Source organism: Pyrgilauda ruficollis, unplaced genomic scaffold (assembly GCF_017590135.1).
Source record: "Pyrgilauda ruficollis isolate IOZ18807 unplaced genomic scaffold, ASM1759013v1 scaffold3, whole genome shotgun sequence".
Taxonomy (NCBI): Eukaryota; Metazoa; Chordata; class Aves; order Passeriformes; family Passeridae; genus Pyrgilauda; species Pyrgilauda ruficollis.
In genome coordinates, this window is record NW_024524377.1 from 23,432,869 (window position 1) to 23,447,322 (window position 14,454).

Below are 14,454 nucleotides of genomic sequence, written 5' to 3' on the forward strand. Positions count from 1 at the left end.
GCTCTCAGCAGAGATCCCCCTGCCATGGCCTCTGTTATCTCCACTCTTAATGTGGCCGTGTTGTGGAGATGTATGCTGGAGCTGGCCCCTGTCCCTTGTGGGGATCTTGGGAGCGGGGGTGGGGGCTGCAGGCTAACTGTGCACTTCCCAAGGGTTTGCAGCAAACAGTGGAGACATTGGCACCCTCCCACAGGCCCTTACACTGTGTAAATATTTGTGCTTACGGATTTTCTCAAGAGGAAACTGAGGCACAGATATCTGTGCTGGAAGGCTGGAGTTTGCAGGAGACTGGTCCATGGGAACAGCCTTTCCAAAATTAATACATCCCAATATTCCTTTCTGCCCCATCCCAGGCAGCTCCTTTCCCAAACGGGGCTCCTCCACCAGACCTGGGGTCGCTGTGACACCTTGCCTGCATGGCTGCAGGTAGCAGCTGTGTCATGACTACTGTGGATGGTGGCTCCCTGTGTGCTGGCTGTCCTCTCTGCAGGCTCTGGAGCAGCACACAGGTTTGCCAGGTCAGTTTGGGGGATGAGTTAGAGCGGAAAGTGCCAGCTGGGAAAGACAGGCCAGCTTGGTGTGGTCTCCCTTTCCACCACCACCAGTGTGAGGGACGTGGCACAGTGCTGGCCTGCCAAATCACAGCAATGGCTTTGGATAGGATTGCTCTTCTAGTCCTGGTTTTGAGGTAATTATCAGGAGGATCAGCAGATTATGTCTGCAAACCTCTCTAAGGGATTTTGAGCCATGTTGTCCACTACAGTACCTCATGGACCTTGTGTCTCCACCTGTGGAAAGCTTTGAAAATCCCCTTCTCACTTCTTGCTGTAATTCCCACAGATCTTAAGCTGCAGGACATTTCCAGAAGTGAATACACAACCCTACTAAACTCAGAATGGGGTTTTCACAGTGCCAGGTTGTTGGCATTAAGCTTCATTGTTGCTAAAGCTCTGGGTTTTTCCTGCTGCTACAGGCTCCGAGGACTGCTCCAGAAACTTCACTGCCTCCAACGGCACTATTGAGTCTCCGGGTTTCCCTGACAAGTATCCACACAACCTGGACTGCATCTTCACCATCATAGCCAAGCCAAAGACAGAAATCCTCCTCCACTTTCTGCTTTTTGACCTCGAGCATGACCCACTGCAGTCAGGGGAAGGAGACTGCAAGTATGACTGGCTAGACATCTGGGATGGCATCCCTCACGGTAAGCCACGGGGTGCTGCACTGCTTTCCTTGGCCCTCCCTGGTATCTCACAAAGCTCCAAAACTGTTCAGTCGCTTTCTGAACACGAAGGGGCCTAACCTCAAAGGTGGCTGCAGCCTGCAACCTGCCATTAGGGCATGCCATGGCCAGCCTGGGGACAGTGTGCCTGCAGAAGGCTGCATTCATTAAACCACAAACTACTGCTCTGTTGTAACCACTGATCTGAAAAGCCCCATGGGACACTCCAAACACCAGCAGTTCTCCCTCAGGGAAGGGCAGTGGGTTCATGCAGTGATGGGAGGACCTCCCCACCTTATAACAAAACCGAGAAACAGAGCATTTTGGAGCATTTCCCAGCAATTGCAGAGCAATGCCTGCTGCAGTGGATATTTCTGCACTGCATGGCACCAGGCCAATGAATATAAAAAATAACCCATCCCTGAAGTCTGTCTTTTATCCTGATCAGCAATGAGCTGGTGACCCAGGAGGTCAGTGGAAAAGCCAGCATTACCTTCGCTGCTCTTTCTCTTGCAGTCGGCCCCTTGATAGGCAGGTATTGTGGCATTAATATGCCATCGGACATCCGCTCGACCACCGGCGTCCTCTCTCTCACCTTCCACACGGACCTGGCAGTGGCTAAGGATGGTTTCTCTGCTCAGTACTACTTGATCCACCAGGAAGTCCCAGAAAGTAAGTTGGAAGTGTGTGTGTGTATGACTTAGTTGTGTCCCCTGTGTTTCCCATCTTTCATTTGGCATATGCAAGAGTAAAGCAGGCAGAAGTGTGTCCAGGGACTGGTTCTCCACCAGCAGTGCAGACAGCAGTTTCACTTAGGTCTGTTCTCTGTTTTGATAGTAGTAAGATTTCAAGTAAGAATTTCACTTTCTGACCTTTTGTTGACTTTTCACTTGCTTGTGAAGTCTTCTCAATACCTTTTGGCTTAGAATCCTTCATGTATGTACTGAGACCAAAGGATTTAAGGGAAGACTTCAGCCCAGCATGTGCAGCAGATTCATTAAAGCATGGGGAAAAATATGCACACACTCTCTCTCTCGCTCTCTCTCTAGTTTTCCAGAAATTCATAGTCCCAAACCACAAATTGGAATTTCTTGGCTGTCTAATTAAAGATTGCTTAAAGCTCTAAGAATTTCAAGCCAAATTTTGTTTTATAACCCTTAATAATGGAGGTAAATTGATATGGAGTGAGGAAGTTGTGTGTTTTGAGAATGAAGAGCATTTTGATTTTTTATGATAACACTTGCAGGCAAGGAAAGGTTCCATTTGTTTTCCCATGGGATTTTTGCCTCAGAGCTACTGTTCTTGACCTGTGTTCACAGTGAACCTCTGATACAACAGAAGAAGCCTTCAGGACACCCCTCCGTCCCAGAGAAAGAGAGGGAGTCCCTGACCTGCCACTGAAAGCCTGTGACAGAGAGCAGGATAGAGTAGGGGTTGTGCAGCACCAGGGCAGCAGGGTTACAATCTCTTACTCTGTGATTGAGTAAAGGATGTTCTGCTGAGGCTGTGAGAGTTACAGACAAGCATGAGCTCTTCACCATTAGCTATTGCCACACTGAGGTGATCTGTTCTTTAATCCCTTTTCTGTACTGGATTTGCAAATAAGATGTTGAACACAAAGCTTGAGAAATCAAGCACCAGAGCCTTTGTTAAAGTGCCAGGCCTGTTTTCATTTATGGTGGTGTAAATTGAAACTTTAATAATAGCACTGACATCCTAACTTGGCCCATCATTTCCACCCAAGTTGACTTGACCACCTTAAAAACACAGGCAGTTTGGTGGAGCTCCATTGGTTTACAACAGCAGCACACTTGGACCCATGCAATATTTTCTATCACTGTTTTCTTTGCTATGGTTTTTACAGGACAACTGTTATAAAATAGATGAGATGTGCCATAAAACTGAGCTAATTGTGACTTCAAAAGCCTTAGAAGTGAGGAGATCCAAAGAAAAGCATAGCAGTGTCTTTCATAATCTTGTCTGTTTAATCCCTATGGGCCTGATACCACACACAGTGCAAGCAGATAGACACGACACATACACACATGCATCTCTGCTCTCACATGCTCACAAAACCTTTAGATCTGCCCATTCCAATCCTTGATGTTCCTTCTGGCAACAGTAAGCACCTTCCTCATGTGTCTGTCTGTATTCCTTGCCTTGTCAGTGCTTAGATTTCACCTACAGCCTTCAAAATGGGAGCTTTGTGGCAAGGATACTTGGAACATCTTGGTGGAGGTGAAGGGAGGGAAGGGACAGAATTGTGTCAAAACTGAGCAAAGGTGAAGAAGATAGAGAAAAGGACAAAGATCCACATTGTATTAGTGTTCAGAGGGCCATGCAAACACAAAGCTGCCCTATCTATAATTTTTCAGTGCCATCTGTGAACACACACAACCTGCAAGATGGTGCAGATCTGTTCATCTTTCCAGACAGGCAGCTTTGCTCAGGGTTAGCTGGAGAGATTAGTTCAGGGCTGCCTTTCACTTGGGCGTGAAGTACTGAGAGTATAAACTAATCTCTGTGTATGTGTGTGTTTGCTCTAGACTTTCAGTGCAATGTGCCTCTGGGGATGGAGTCTGGCAGGATCTCCAACATGCAGATCAGTGCCTCCTCCACCTACTCAGATGGGCGATGGACCCCTCAGCAGAGCCGGCTCAACAGTGATGACAACGGCTGGACCCCCAATGTAGACAGCAACAAAGAGTACCTCCAGGTACCTTTCCAGCCCCCTCTCTTCTTCCCCCACCAAATGGAGTGTCACACTGTTAAACTGACCCTTGACCATAAGGGTTGTTGAATTTTTTATTGCCTCTGGCTCATGGGGAGCAAGCAGCAGGGGAGCTGCAGTGCCGAGGTGAAATGCGGCAGGCTGGCTCTCCCATTAGCTTGCCTGCACAAGGACTGACTCCATCCGCTGTCTCTCTCCCAGCCCCTCCTTTCTGCCCAAGCCTTGATGGACTTTCCATCAGACTGACAGAGACTGAGAGACCTCTGCCACTTACAAGGGCCACTGACTCCGCCGCTGGCCTGAGGACCAAAGTCTCCAGGGGGTGCATGGAAAAACAACTAGAATAATATTTATCTCATCAGTGATGCAGGGAGCGTGAGCGGGCGATGTCAGGCAGGGGGCTGACAGAGCAAAGGCTTTCCCTGGGAGCTGGTTAGAGCCACAGTGTGTCCACACACAGCTTCTGGCTGTGTCACATCGCCGGGAGACGCTGCTTGCTAAAGGGCACTACGAGCAGGAGCCGGTGAATGTCATTGCCTCTAGCAGACATCTCATTCTTCATTCATGGCAGGGCTACTAAGCCAGCTCTGCTGACCTTTCTCAACCCATGTTGTAAAACAAACAGAAAAAAAACCCAGCAAGGCAAAACCAAGAGCTGCAGCACTTGCTAATTGGGTATTATGCTTTTATTTTACATGGGAAAAGTCGGTCTCTGTCCTGCTTTAATAGACGTGTGCTTCTGTGCAGACCCTGCTGCTTGGTCTGAGGCAGGAAGAAGGCTTTGTGATGGTCCCATATAAACAGACATCAAGATCCTTAGGTACTCTTGTCCCAGGGTTCTATCCCACTGAAGTCATCCCTGAGAAGGGTCATGGCTGTTGGACTGTGCACCCATAGATGAAATGCGACAGACTGAATTTGAACCTTTTAATTTTTCAGAGACAGAGAGAGGAACTAATTAGCCACTCTGGACTCTCAGGTGGTCACCACTCTCTTTCTTGTCCCTTTTTCCCCTGGCAAGGTGGACCTCCACTTCCTGACTGTGCTCACAGCCATTGCCACACAGGGTGCCATCTCGAGAGAAACCCAGAAGGGCTACTATGTCCGTACCTACAAGCTGGAGGTCAGCACCAATGGGGAGGACTGGATGATGTACCGACATGGGAAAAACCACAAGGTAACGTCCTTTTTGTCTCTTCTGCTTGCACCTTGGTGAATCTTGTAGCCAACATGAGGGAAGAGAATGGAGAGATTTTGCAGGCCCAGAGGGTTTAATCTGTGAGGGATCCTTTTTCTGATGATGGCTAAAAGACTGATGATGCTCTGAGCAGAAATAGTCCTTTCTCCTCTGCACAACGAGGAAACACTATTCCTTGGAAAACCTGGCTGCTGCTACATCTTTCGTGGTGGTGAGAATATGTTCTTTGACTACAAATGAAGGAGAAAATGTTTTCACAGCCTGTGTTTTGCCATATAAGATTCATTGAGCTTTTGTGGTCGTAGACCCATCTGCATGCTGGGTTAACAATCACAAAACCACATGAAACTGTAGTTCAGGAGTTACTGAGGCCTGGAAATGAAAGGGCACAAATCCTAAGAGGCAATTGCACCATCCCAGAGAACAAAATGAGCAATAAATAATGAGAAACAATTTAGTCTGCCAGAGCTGTGAGATCTGCGCAAAGCAGGCATGGTCAGAATGGGTGCATTGAGCCCTGGGAGCTGTGCATGCTCTTGCTGTGTTTCTGGGACACCCACAGAGGTGGGAGCAAGGAGGAAGGAGAGTAAATATGGGTGTTCATCTGTTTCACACCATATGGATGCTGGTGTGTGGCCAGGAAAGATAAACTTGGAGTGGTCTGCATGGGAAGTGTATGGAGAGGAGGGTTAAGGTAGCCGTGGTGCCAGGCTGGTTTTTCTGTCTGTTGCTTTGCTCATGTAGTTATTCCCTGGTTAAGGGTGCCTCAAGAAAGTGCTTCCCTGCTCTTCTTTGGCACCCTCCAGCACTGCTGCTGTGTTCAGGTCCTCCCTGCTGATGTGCCATAGTGTGTCTGTGTGAACTCTGGCTGGGGTTCCACACACCTCCCCCCACACACATGTCCCAGTCATTTTTGATTGCTCAGCACTTCTATTAAATTAGCTGTCCCTTCCCTTTGCTGGCACAGGCGCTGCTGGCGTGAAATGCAGTAGCCTGCCTTGTCCAGGATTCATCCAGACATTTCCTTCCCTTCCGGGCTGTGTGATTTCCCCTTCCCCACAAGTGTGTCTTGGGTTCAAATTCCCTCTGCTTCCCAGAATGAGTCCTCACTGTACAGAGGTGCCTATCAGAGTCTCATACCTGCAATATTTGGAGTATTTAAGCTCCTCATGTGCCAGTGAAGGAATGTTAGTCCTATTTTAGAAGTAGGGAAATGGAGGCACAGGACAGTCCAGCACCACAGAGGGAAGTCCTCAGATGGGCTCCGCCAGGTCTCAGGTGGGCTGGCTCCAGGACAGTGGCTCATGGTGGAGCTCATGTATAGTCCTAACACAGTGCCCATGCAGTGGTGTGGAGCCTCTGTGCTCTCCCAGGACCCACTGGTCACAGCAGACATTTCTGTGAATCAGGGCCATCTCTCCTCACCCCAGGTGAGTTTGGGGTCTCATTGAGATCTTTTCTGTAAGCTGAGTCGGACAGGATATACTCATAACGCTGGACAGAGAGATGAGCTATATACACAGCTCAGTGTTCTATATAACCACTGGCAATAAATTTACCTTTTCAGGTCTTAACTGGAGCAGAAATCTGGCCTGGAGGGTGGTTTTAGTTGCAGAAGAGAATAAATATCCCATCCTTGCAGTCCTGGGCATTGGACACTGCATCCTCAGCCAGGGTGGAGCAGGACAGCATGACTGGTTTCAGTGCTACTAAGCCAATTTACATTGCTCCAGCAAGACACAAGCCTGGCTGGTGTCAATCCAAAACAATCCTGCAAGCATCTGAATTGTCACCATTTCAGGACTTGGCCGTTGATTTCTGTCAGCTTTTTTCTATTCTGTTTTCATTTAAAAAGTGGAAAAAATCAAACCTCTTCTCTTTTTACTCCTCTATTCCAGTATCTATTCATTCCCACATTCTGGCCTTAATGTAGCAGCCACCTCCCAAGGCTGGAGGATAAGTAATTGCTTTTTGGTGGCTCGCCTACCCCTTGCATCCGGGTGGCTGCTTTCCTGCCCCGCCAAACAACTGGCTGCCAGCTGCTGAGCTACAGTGGGACCAGGGCAAGGCCACTTGCTCACAGCCCTGGTGCCGGGGGCGTTGGTCCCACATCCCGTGCCCGCACTAATCCCGCTGTTCCTGTGCTAAGCAAGCTCCCAGATGCCTGTGCTCAAGGTGCAGCTCCCTCCCTGCATCAGTGTGGAGCTCGGCGCAGCCCGGGCTGCAGCGCTGGAGCAAACCATGCCAAAGAGATTCGTCAAGTCTGCCGCAGCTCGAGCTGGTGCCATGAGGAGCAGGGAGGGAGGGGAAGGTGTGGACAGACAGGACTCTGCATATACATGCAGATAGATACATACATATATATATATATACAGAGAGAGAGACACATACATATGTGTATATATGTATATCTGCACATATGCATGTATATATGCACATGCACACATAGGCATATGGGGTGTACCAAACACTGCTCAGAATTTCTGTCAGCTCTGTGGGCCAAAAGCAACACTCTGCCACGTGTAGACGGGTCAGCTAACATTCACATCTTCATCGGGGAGTTAATGCAAGAGAAAACCTCCAGTGCCGGAGGGGTGGGGAGGGGATGATGCTCCCTGCAGAGGATGGGAAGCTCTCACCGCCTCTCTTTTGCCCCCTGCTTCCCCTCCCTCCGGTGTTTCAGATGACAGTGAGGCCAGGGTGTTTCCCTGCAAATGTGATGGCTCACCTTTGAGTCCCCAGTTGCTGGCACTCAGCAGCAAGGGAAACGGGAAAGGCAGGATGGAGCAGCGGAAAATATGATTAATATGTGCTCACAGCAGACAGGGCTGGCTGGGCTGTTTCCGTGCCGAGCACTGCTGTGTTTCTGGGATGGGGAGGCAGTGGGAGGGCAGCCGGCAGGAGTGGAGCTCCACACTCACTCCCTCCCTTTCCCACCCCATCCCTGCCAGGTTTTCCTCCTTCCTGGCAGCCCACTCCCCACAAAGCCTGGCCCAGACATCCCCCTGTCCAGGGGGTGGTGCTCTGTCTTTCCCTCAGGCATGGGCCAGGGGGGAGGTTAACCCAGCAACCTGGCCAGAGGTGCTGCGCTGTCTTCCTGTGTGCTCCTGGGAGGAGACAGGGAGGAGAATGGCCACCAGCACGTGCCATCCTCGCCAGCGTGCCCCTGCCGGGGGACAGGGCCAAACCAGCCCGGCTGCAGAAAAGCTGGTCTGGCTCTTGCCCTCCCTGTTTCGTCCACCTCCTGTGACCTGAGGCCAGGCCGATGGCCCCTGAGGTTATCTTCCAGGCATCATCATCCACATCTTCCTGGTGTGAGTGCCGAGATCTTATCTAATGGTTTGGAAATGTCTTTAGAAAACAACTCTTCTTGAACCCAAGGAAGGAAAAGAGCACCTGGCAGGATCTGACCTTTTGTTTTTGGCAATTTTCTTCACCTGGCAGGATTTGACCTTTTATTTTTGTTAATTTTCTTTGGAAAGGCTCAACTATGAGGATTTTATCAGAAAACCAAGTTCTCATCCATTCTCATCCGCTTCCTTCTTTGTAACATCTCAGGTTCCAGCTCCTGTGTGGTGTGAGCCGCTCCATCTTAATAACTGCGGAGATGAGCTCACAGGAATCATCTAGTGTGACAAGGGACTGGGGATGGGATGGATTTCAGGATTTGGAGTGGGTTTGGGCCATGATGAGTGCTGCTCTTACTGCCTCCATTGCTCTGTGTGTAAAATGCAACTGAAACATTTGTTTTCAGAATCTGTAGAAGTCAATGGATGAGAAATGGCAGCAAGATCCAGCTGATGTGCATTTTTCATTTCTTACTCATTTTGATGGTATTATGCTTGTTATTAGTTACCTTTCCTGAGTGGCATTTCAGGTGGCAGCTGCACAAAGATTGAATTGCTGCAAGGAGCAGTATCTCAGCTGTTCATTGGAGCTGGGAACATCAGAGGTTTTTGGTTCTGGCAGTGAATATTGAGGATGACTCTTTGGAGACCCCTGTGCCTTCCTTTAGGAGTGTTCCTCTGTCTTTTCAGTTCTTAGGTCTCCTGTATTTACTCACCTGAGGAAGGAGAGCAAAGCTTTCAGTCCTGTGGCTTTTTTATCTGGAAAACTAAGGAAAAGCTGGCACCGTGAGCCAGACGGCCACAAGTGTTTCTGCGCAGAGACATCATGGTGCAGAGGATTTGCCCAGAAACATCCAGGTCCCAGCCTGCTTCTGCTGCTTTCACAGGCAGGACAAAGACATCAGGCTTTGCCAAAGGCAGACTTGTGCATTCACCCTTGGTGCAGTACCTGGGGAGAATTACAGCCCTGGATTTCCTAGCAAGGCTGCAGCTTTGTATTTCTGGGCCCGCTATCTCCTTTGCAGGCTAACACAGTACCACTCCTCGCATCCCTGATGACTCCCAAATCTGAGTGGAGCCTCTCAAAGACACGGAGCTGGCAAGCCCAGCCGAGCACACTGTGCCTTGCCCAGACACAGTGCTTTGTTAAGTGTTGCCAAGTATCATTTTTCTTTTAACTCCTTGTTCCTGGATTTAATAAATCCAGAACTATCCACCCTCCACTTGAGCCAGAATCCTCCCACCATCAAACATGCCCCATTTTATGCCTTCCCTATCTGACAAGGAAAATAATCTCCCCTACTTTTCTCCTTCATGCTTCTCTGTCTAAATCCTGAAGCCCTAATCCTGTTAGCATGCTCTGTTCCAGAGCTCTGTCTCCACAGAAGTAACATAATCCTGCAGTAAATCTAGTGGGTCCAAAGAGACACATACGTATGGATGACGGCAGGGCTGCTGCCATCCTTGGCCTTCTGCTCTTCCTCCCTCAGCCACTTTCTTCAGCACCCCAAGAAATTGCATAGTGGCCAAGCAGCATAATAAATAAAGCAGGAGAGAGGTTACTTCTTACCCCCTCCCTGACTCACTGCCTCTTCAACTTCATGGCACTTTTTGTCTCCCTGTCCTTCATCTCCTTCCCTCCAAACTGCCAATGGCACAATTCCAATATCCACTGGAACTAATGTAGCTTCAGCAATCCCCTCTATCACCCTATGATGGTTCCAACATGTCAGAAATGCAAATTGTAAATGCCGCTGTGGAGCTTGCATGTGTGTGCACACGGAAAACTTTCGCAGTCCTCCTCTAGCCTAGACATCATGTCCCCTACTTTTACAGCCTCTCCCTTACCACTTGCTTTCTGCAGCAAATTAATTAAGCAGGTCAGCTCTCATTGATTATCAATTTAATTTCACATGCAGACCTGCTGTCTGGACTAAAACAGAAGTAAACATACAGTGTATGAGAAGACGGGCAGCTCTTTGATGCAGCAGTGAGAGTTCCCTTGACTGTTTCTTGGAAGGTCCTTTTAATTTGTTAATGGTTTTCCCATTAGTCTTCTGGCTCCATCACCCTTCAGTGTGTGTTCATGTGCATAGGCATGTGTGCTCTCTGCTGAGTGTATATCTATTTATCTATCTATCTCCCTAGATCACAGCCAGGTATTTTTTTTCTGCTGGTGTAAATTACTGTGACTTCTTATACTTCGATGGTGATATGTTGATTTACACCATTCGAAGACTTGGCTCAAAATATGTGCTGAGTGGGATGGGAAGCAGATAGGACGGGAGGAATAGCAATGTTCTATTTTGGTAGAGAGGGAAGAAATCTTTGCTTTCTTGGCACTCCCAATTTCACACATTTTCTTGCTAGTTCTTCCTATGCTGTGAGTGCTAATTTGAGGCAGGATGTAGAGCCTGTTGAAGTCAATGGGCCTCTCTCCACAGTGTGCTGGGGCTCTAGGGTCAGGATTTTCAGTACAGGGAAACCAGACAGGGTCAGACCCTGGTCAACAGCATCAGGACCTGCAGGCTCCCAATGCATTTCCACTTGGGAAGGAGGCTGAAAGAGCGGGCATGTGGGAATACCTCAGGTGTCTAACAGCACCAAGCACATGCCCTCTGAAAGTGGCCCCTTTGTGTTATGCTGAACAGGGTGCGAAGCAATGACTCGCCGTGATCAGCTGGGGCTGTTCGGAAGCGAGGTTCAAGGGAACAGACCCTACCAGTGCAGCTGATAGCAGAGCTGGAAGTCAGGTGCCAATTCTGCCCTCACAAGTTGGCAGTCTGGAGTGTCATGGCCCAGATTCAGAGTTCATAGCTTGTTGAATGTGATCTAGCCTGAGTAAGTTGCTGATTTCTTAATCTAAAGCAGAATTGAAATTGCTCTTCTTGGAAGCAAGTAGTTAAGACCAAGGTCGTCTAAGAGATGTTTTCAGTGATGCTTATAGTAGTGATAAAGTTTTTGGGCTCAGTCCTGCTTCTGCTTTCTGTCAAGCTTGACTGTGCAGAAGTCAGCAACAAATTATGCTGGTGTAAATTTGGATTCTGGCCCCTGATGCTCGTATGTGTGAAGTGAGCTAAAAAAGAACAAAACTTGAAACGTGTTAAATCAAAAAGAGCAGCAAACCTTGTCAGTGACTGTTAAACATGCTGGTCCATATGCAACCTTTGGCTCATGGAGTCTTCACACTGCTGATAATGGGAAGCAAATAGAGGTTGCCAGGAGAAGACTGGACTTGCTGCCCTTGCACATCTGCTGGGGCCACCATTAGGAGCCATCCTCTGGGACAGAGGGACCTTTGGTCTGACCTGACATGCTGCTCCTTATGCTAAAATAGTTGCACTGGCTCAGATAAACATTTCCTGTCCTCCGGTGTTAGGTTCAGAGATAAGGTGTTGTGTTTCAGTTTCTGTGTTGGCATAAAGCTGAAGGCTCTGCTGTGGAGTGGAAATATATCCTTTTAAATTGTTTGTCTGTGTGTCTGTGCCCGCAGGTTTACAAGACACGCACACACATGCACACACACACATATGCCAGGAGAGTGTTTCACAGTAACCACTCTTCTTATAGCCCTCCTGCTGGAAAAAAAGGGTATTTGGTGTCTGCTGAGCAAGGAAAAGGATGGGAAGTGAGGTCAGACAGGATAAAATAGGATATTAAAAACACATAAACCATGCTGTGTTGCTAAACGGTATCAGCATGATATATATTCTCTAGATTAGCATTTCTGCTCAAGTTCACATCAACCCCTCATCCCAATTACCAGCCAGATTTGCAACTGATTCCCTCTGTGGGGTGGCTGCTCCCTGCCCTGAAGGAGTGGATTGCGATGTGCAGGGGCAGCCCAGAGCTAGCTGGGGTGCTGTGAACAGCCCTGTAAACACCCTCTGCACACCCTGCTGTGCTGGATCCTGGGAGAAGAGAAGTAACGTGCCATCTGCAAGCCTAGAGCCACAGGAGGCTCACAAAATGCTGCTATTCAAGGCAAGGGGCCAAGATACTGCCTCACCCCTTCTTCTGTCCTCAGTTGTTTGCCTCTTGCCTCCCACAGGAGACTGGTGCCAGAGATTACACTCTCCTGCTTTCCTGAGATAAACTTACTGGGAACTCTTGTGCTTAGTACACATACACATGGTGGGAGCTTGCAGAAGAACCCAGCCAGCATCTCAGTGTGGATGTGGTTCCTAACTGAGATGGGAGGATAGTCTAGCCCTATCCTGAAGTGCTTGGAGTGAAAGCAGGCAATGCCTGCAGCCTTGGTCAGTGATCTCTAGTGCTTTATGCTGAGGCGGAGAAAGGGTTGAAAATTATCCTGCCCTTGGGTATTTCCTCTTTCCCCCCTTTTCTTTCCCACTATGGCTTTGCAGCCTAAAATAGAAACACATGTATCCAGTCCTTGTCCAGCCTATTAAAAACAAATGGGCAGAAGAGGTGGATCTAACATCCATCTGGTAGTTATTGATTATGGCCATCTGGTAAGGCAGCAGCCTTTTCATAACATGTGGGATCATAAACTCCCGAAAAGCTGTCTCCATGTGGCAGGTTGCATGTGCATGGGAGAGGCAAAGGCAAGGGGCTGGCTGAGGCAGCAGCTTGTCACCCCAGGCAGAGGTCATCCTTCCTGCCCACACACTGCTTGGACGTGATGTTTCCCGGTGGAGCTCAGTGTAAGGATGCATCAGGATGTCAGCTTGTTTGGGGGCATCTTTTCATTTGTGCTGGAGCAGATCTAGGTCTGGGGGCAAGTTTGAAGCAGCTGAGGCCTGATAGTCTGAGGTGCCTCAAAGCGCTGTGAGAGGCAGCCAGGCAGAAAGCTCCTGGCCCTCCTGCCTGGTAGGTGAGTCTGTCCACCATGCTGTCCTGACAGTGGCTCACATGTCCCTGCTGGCCTCTTGGTGCTTGCCCTGGTTGGAGGCTGGCCCTGACCAGAAAGCCTTTCCTTGGTTTTCCCTGCTGAGATTATTTTAACTGCTTATCTAGTGAGGATGTAACAGTGTATGCAAATGTAAATTTGTGTCTCCCTTCCCTTGCAGACATTTCAGGCCAATGAGGATGCCACAGAGGTGGTTCTCAACAAGATCCACAGCCCAGTGCTCACACGCTTCGTGCGCATCCGTCCCCAGACCTGGCACAATGGCATTGCCCTGAGGCTGGAGCTGTATGGCTGCCGCATCACTGGTGAGGGTCTTCTCCTTGCCCTGGCTTCAGTGCTCCTCTCTGTCCCTCCAACAGCCTGTCCTGGGGTGCTGTCCCTTGCCACTTCATGGCTGCTTGCGGTGGGAATGATGACACTGTGACTAGCATGGAGGCATCCAACGCAAGGGAAATTCTTGGAGGGACAGGACTCCAGCTGCTGGAGGGAGCGGGAAATGCCCTTTGGTGTTGGTTTAGTGTCCAGAGCTTAATGCTGTAAGGAGAACCATGGGCACTTCCCTTCAGTTACCCTGACTGTTCATGGCCTTTCCTTCCCTGCAGATTCACCCTGCTCCAACTTGCTGGGAATGCTTTCTGGCCTCATTCCTGACTCACAGATCTCTGCCTCTTCCATCAGAGGCTATGACTGGTCTCCCAGCATGGCCCGCCTGGTGAGCAGCCGCTCGGGCTGGTTTCCCCGTGTGCCCCAAGCCCAGCCTGGGGAGGAGTGGCTGCAGGTGGACCTTGGCATCCCAAAGAACATCAAAGGCGTCATTATTCAGGGGGCTCGTGGAGGGGACAGTGTGACCACCACTGAGTCCCGTTCCTTTGTGAAGAAGTTTAAGGTGGCCTACAGCATGAATGGAAAGGACTGGGACTTCATCCAGGACCCCAAAACAATGCAAGCCAAGGTAGGCACTGCCTGGAGCAGCTGCGAAACAGGATACTTTTCTGACTAGCTTCAGTCTGCCTTAAGGAGCTCTTGGGAAGTTGTCTGTCCACTCCCACAGAGACCTTAGGAGCTTGGGGTTGTCACCATGAA

The 14,454-nt window shown here is 49.3% G+C and overlaps 1 protein-coding gene across 4 annotated transcripts in view; it reads left to right on the forward strand.

Annotated features, from left to right (window-relative positions):
- Window positions 1-14,454, forward strand: part of NRP2 (neuropilin 2) — an 89,125-nt gene that overhangs the window by 32,034 nt on the left and 42,637 nt on the right. For all 4 annotated transcript variants that reach the window (XM_041472814.1, XM_041472815.1, XM_041472816.1 and 1 more), the window contains exons 4-9: window positions 974-1,204; window positions 1,739-1,894; window positions 3,769-3,938; window positions 4,975-5,130; window positions 13,532-13,676; window positions 13,974-14,323. In XM_041472814.1, the coding sequence (XP_041328748.1) occupies window positions 974-1,204; window positions 1,739-1,894; window positions 3,769-3,938; window positions 4,975-5,130; window positions 13,532-13,676; window positions 13,974-14,323 (1,208 nt within the window). The remainder of the gene's footprint in view (window positions 1-973; window positions 1,205-1,738; window positions 1,895-3,768; window positions 3,939-4,974; window positions 5,131-13,531; window positions 13,677-13,973; window positions 14,324-14,454) is intronic.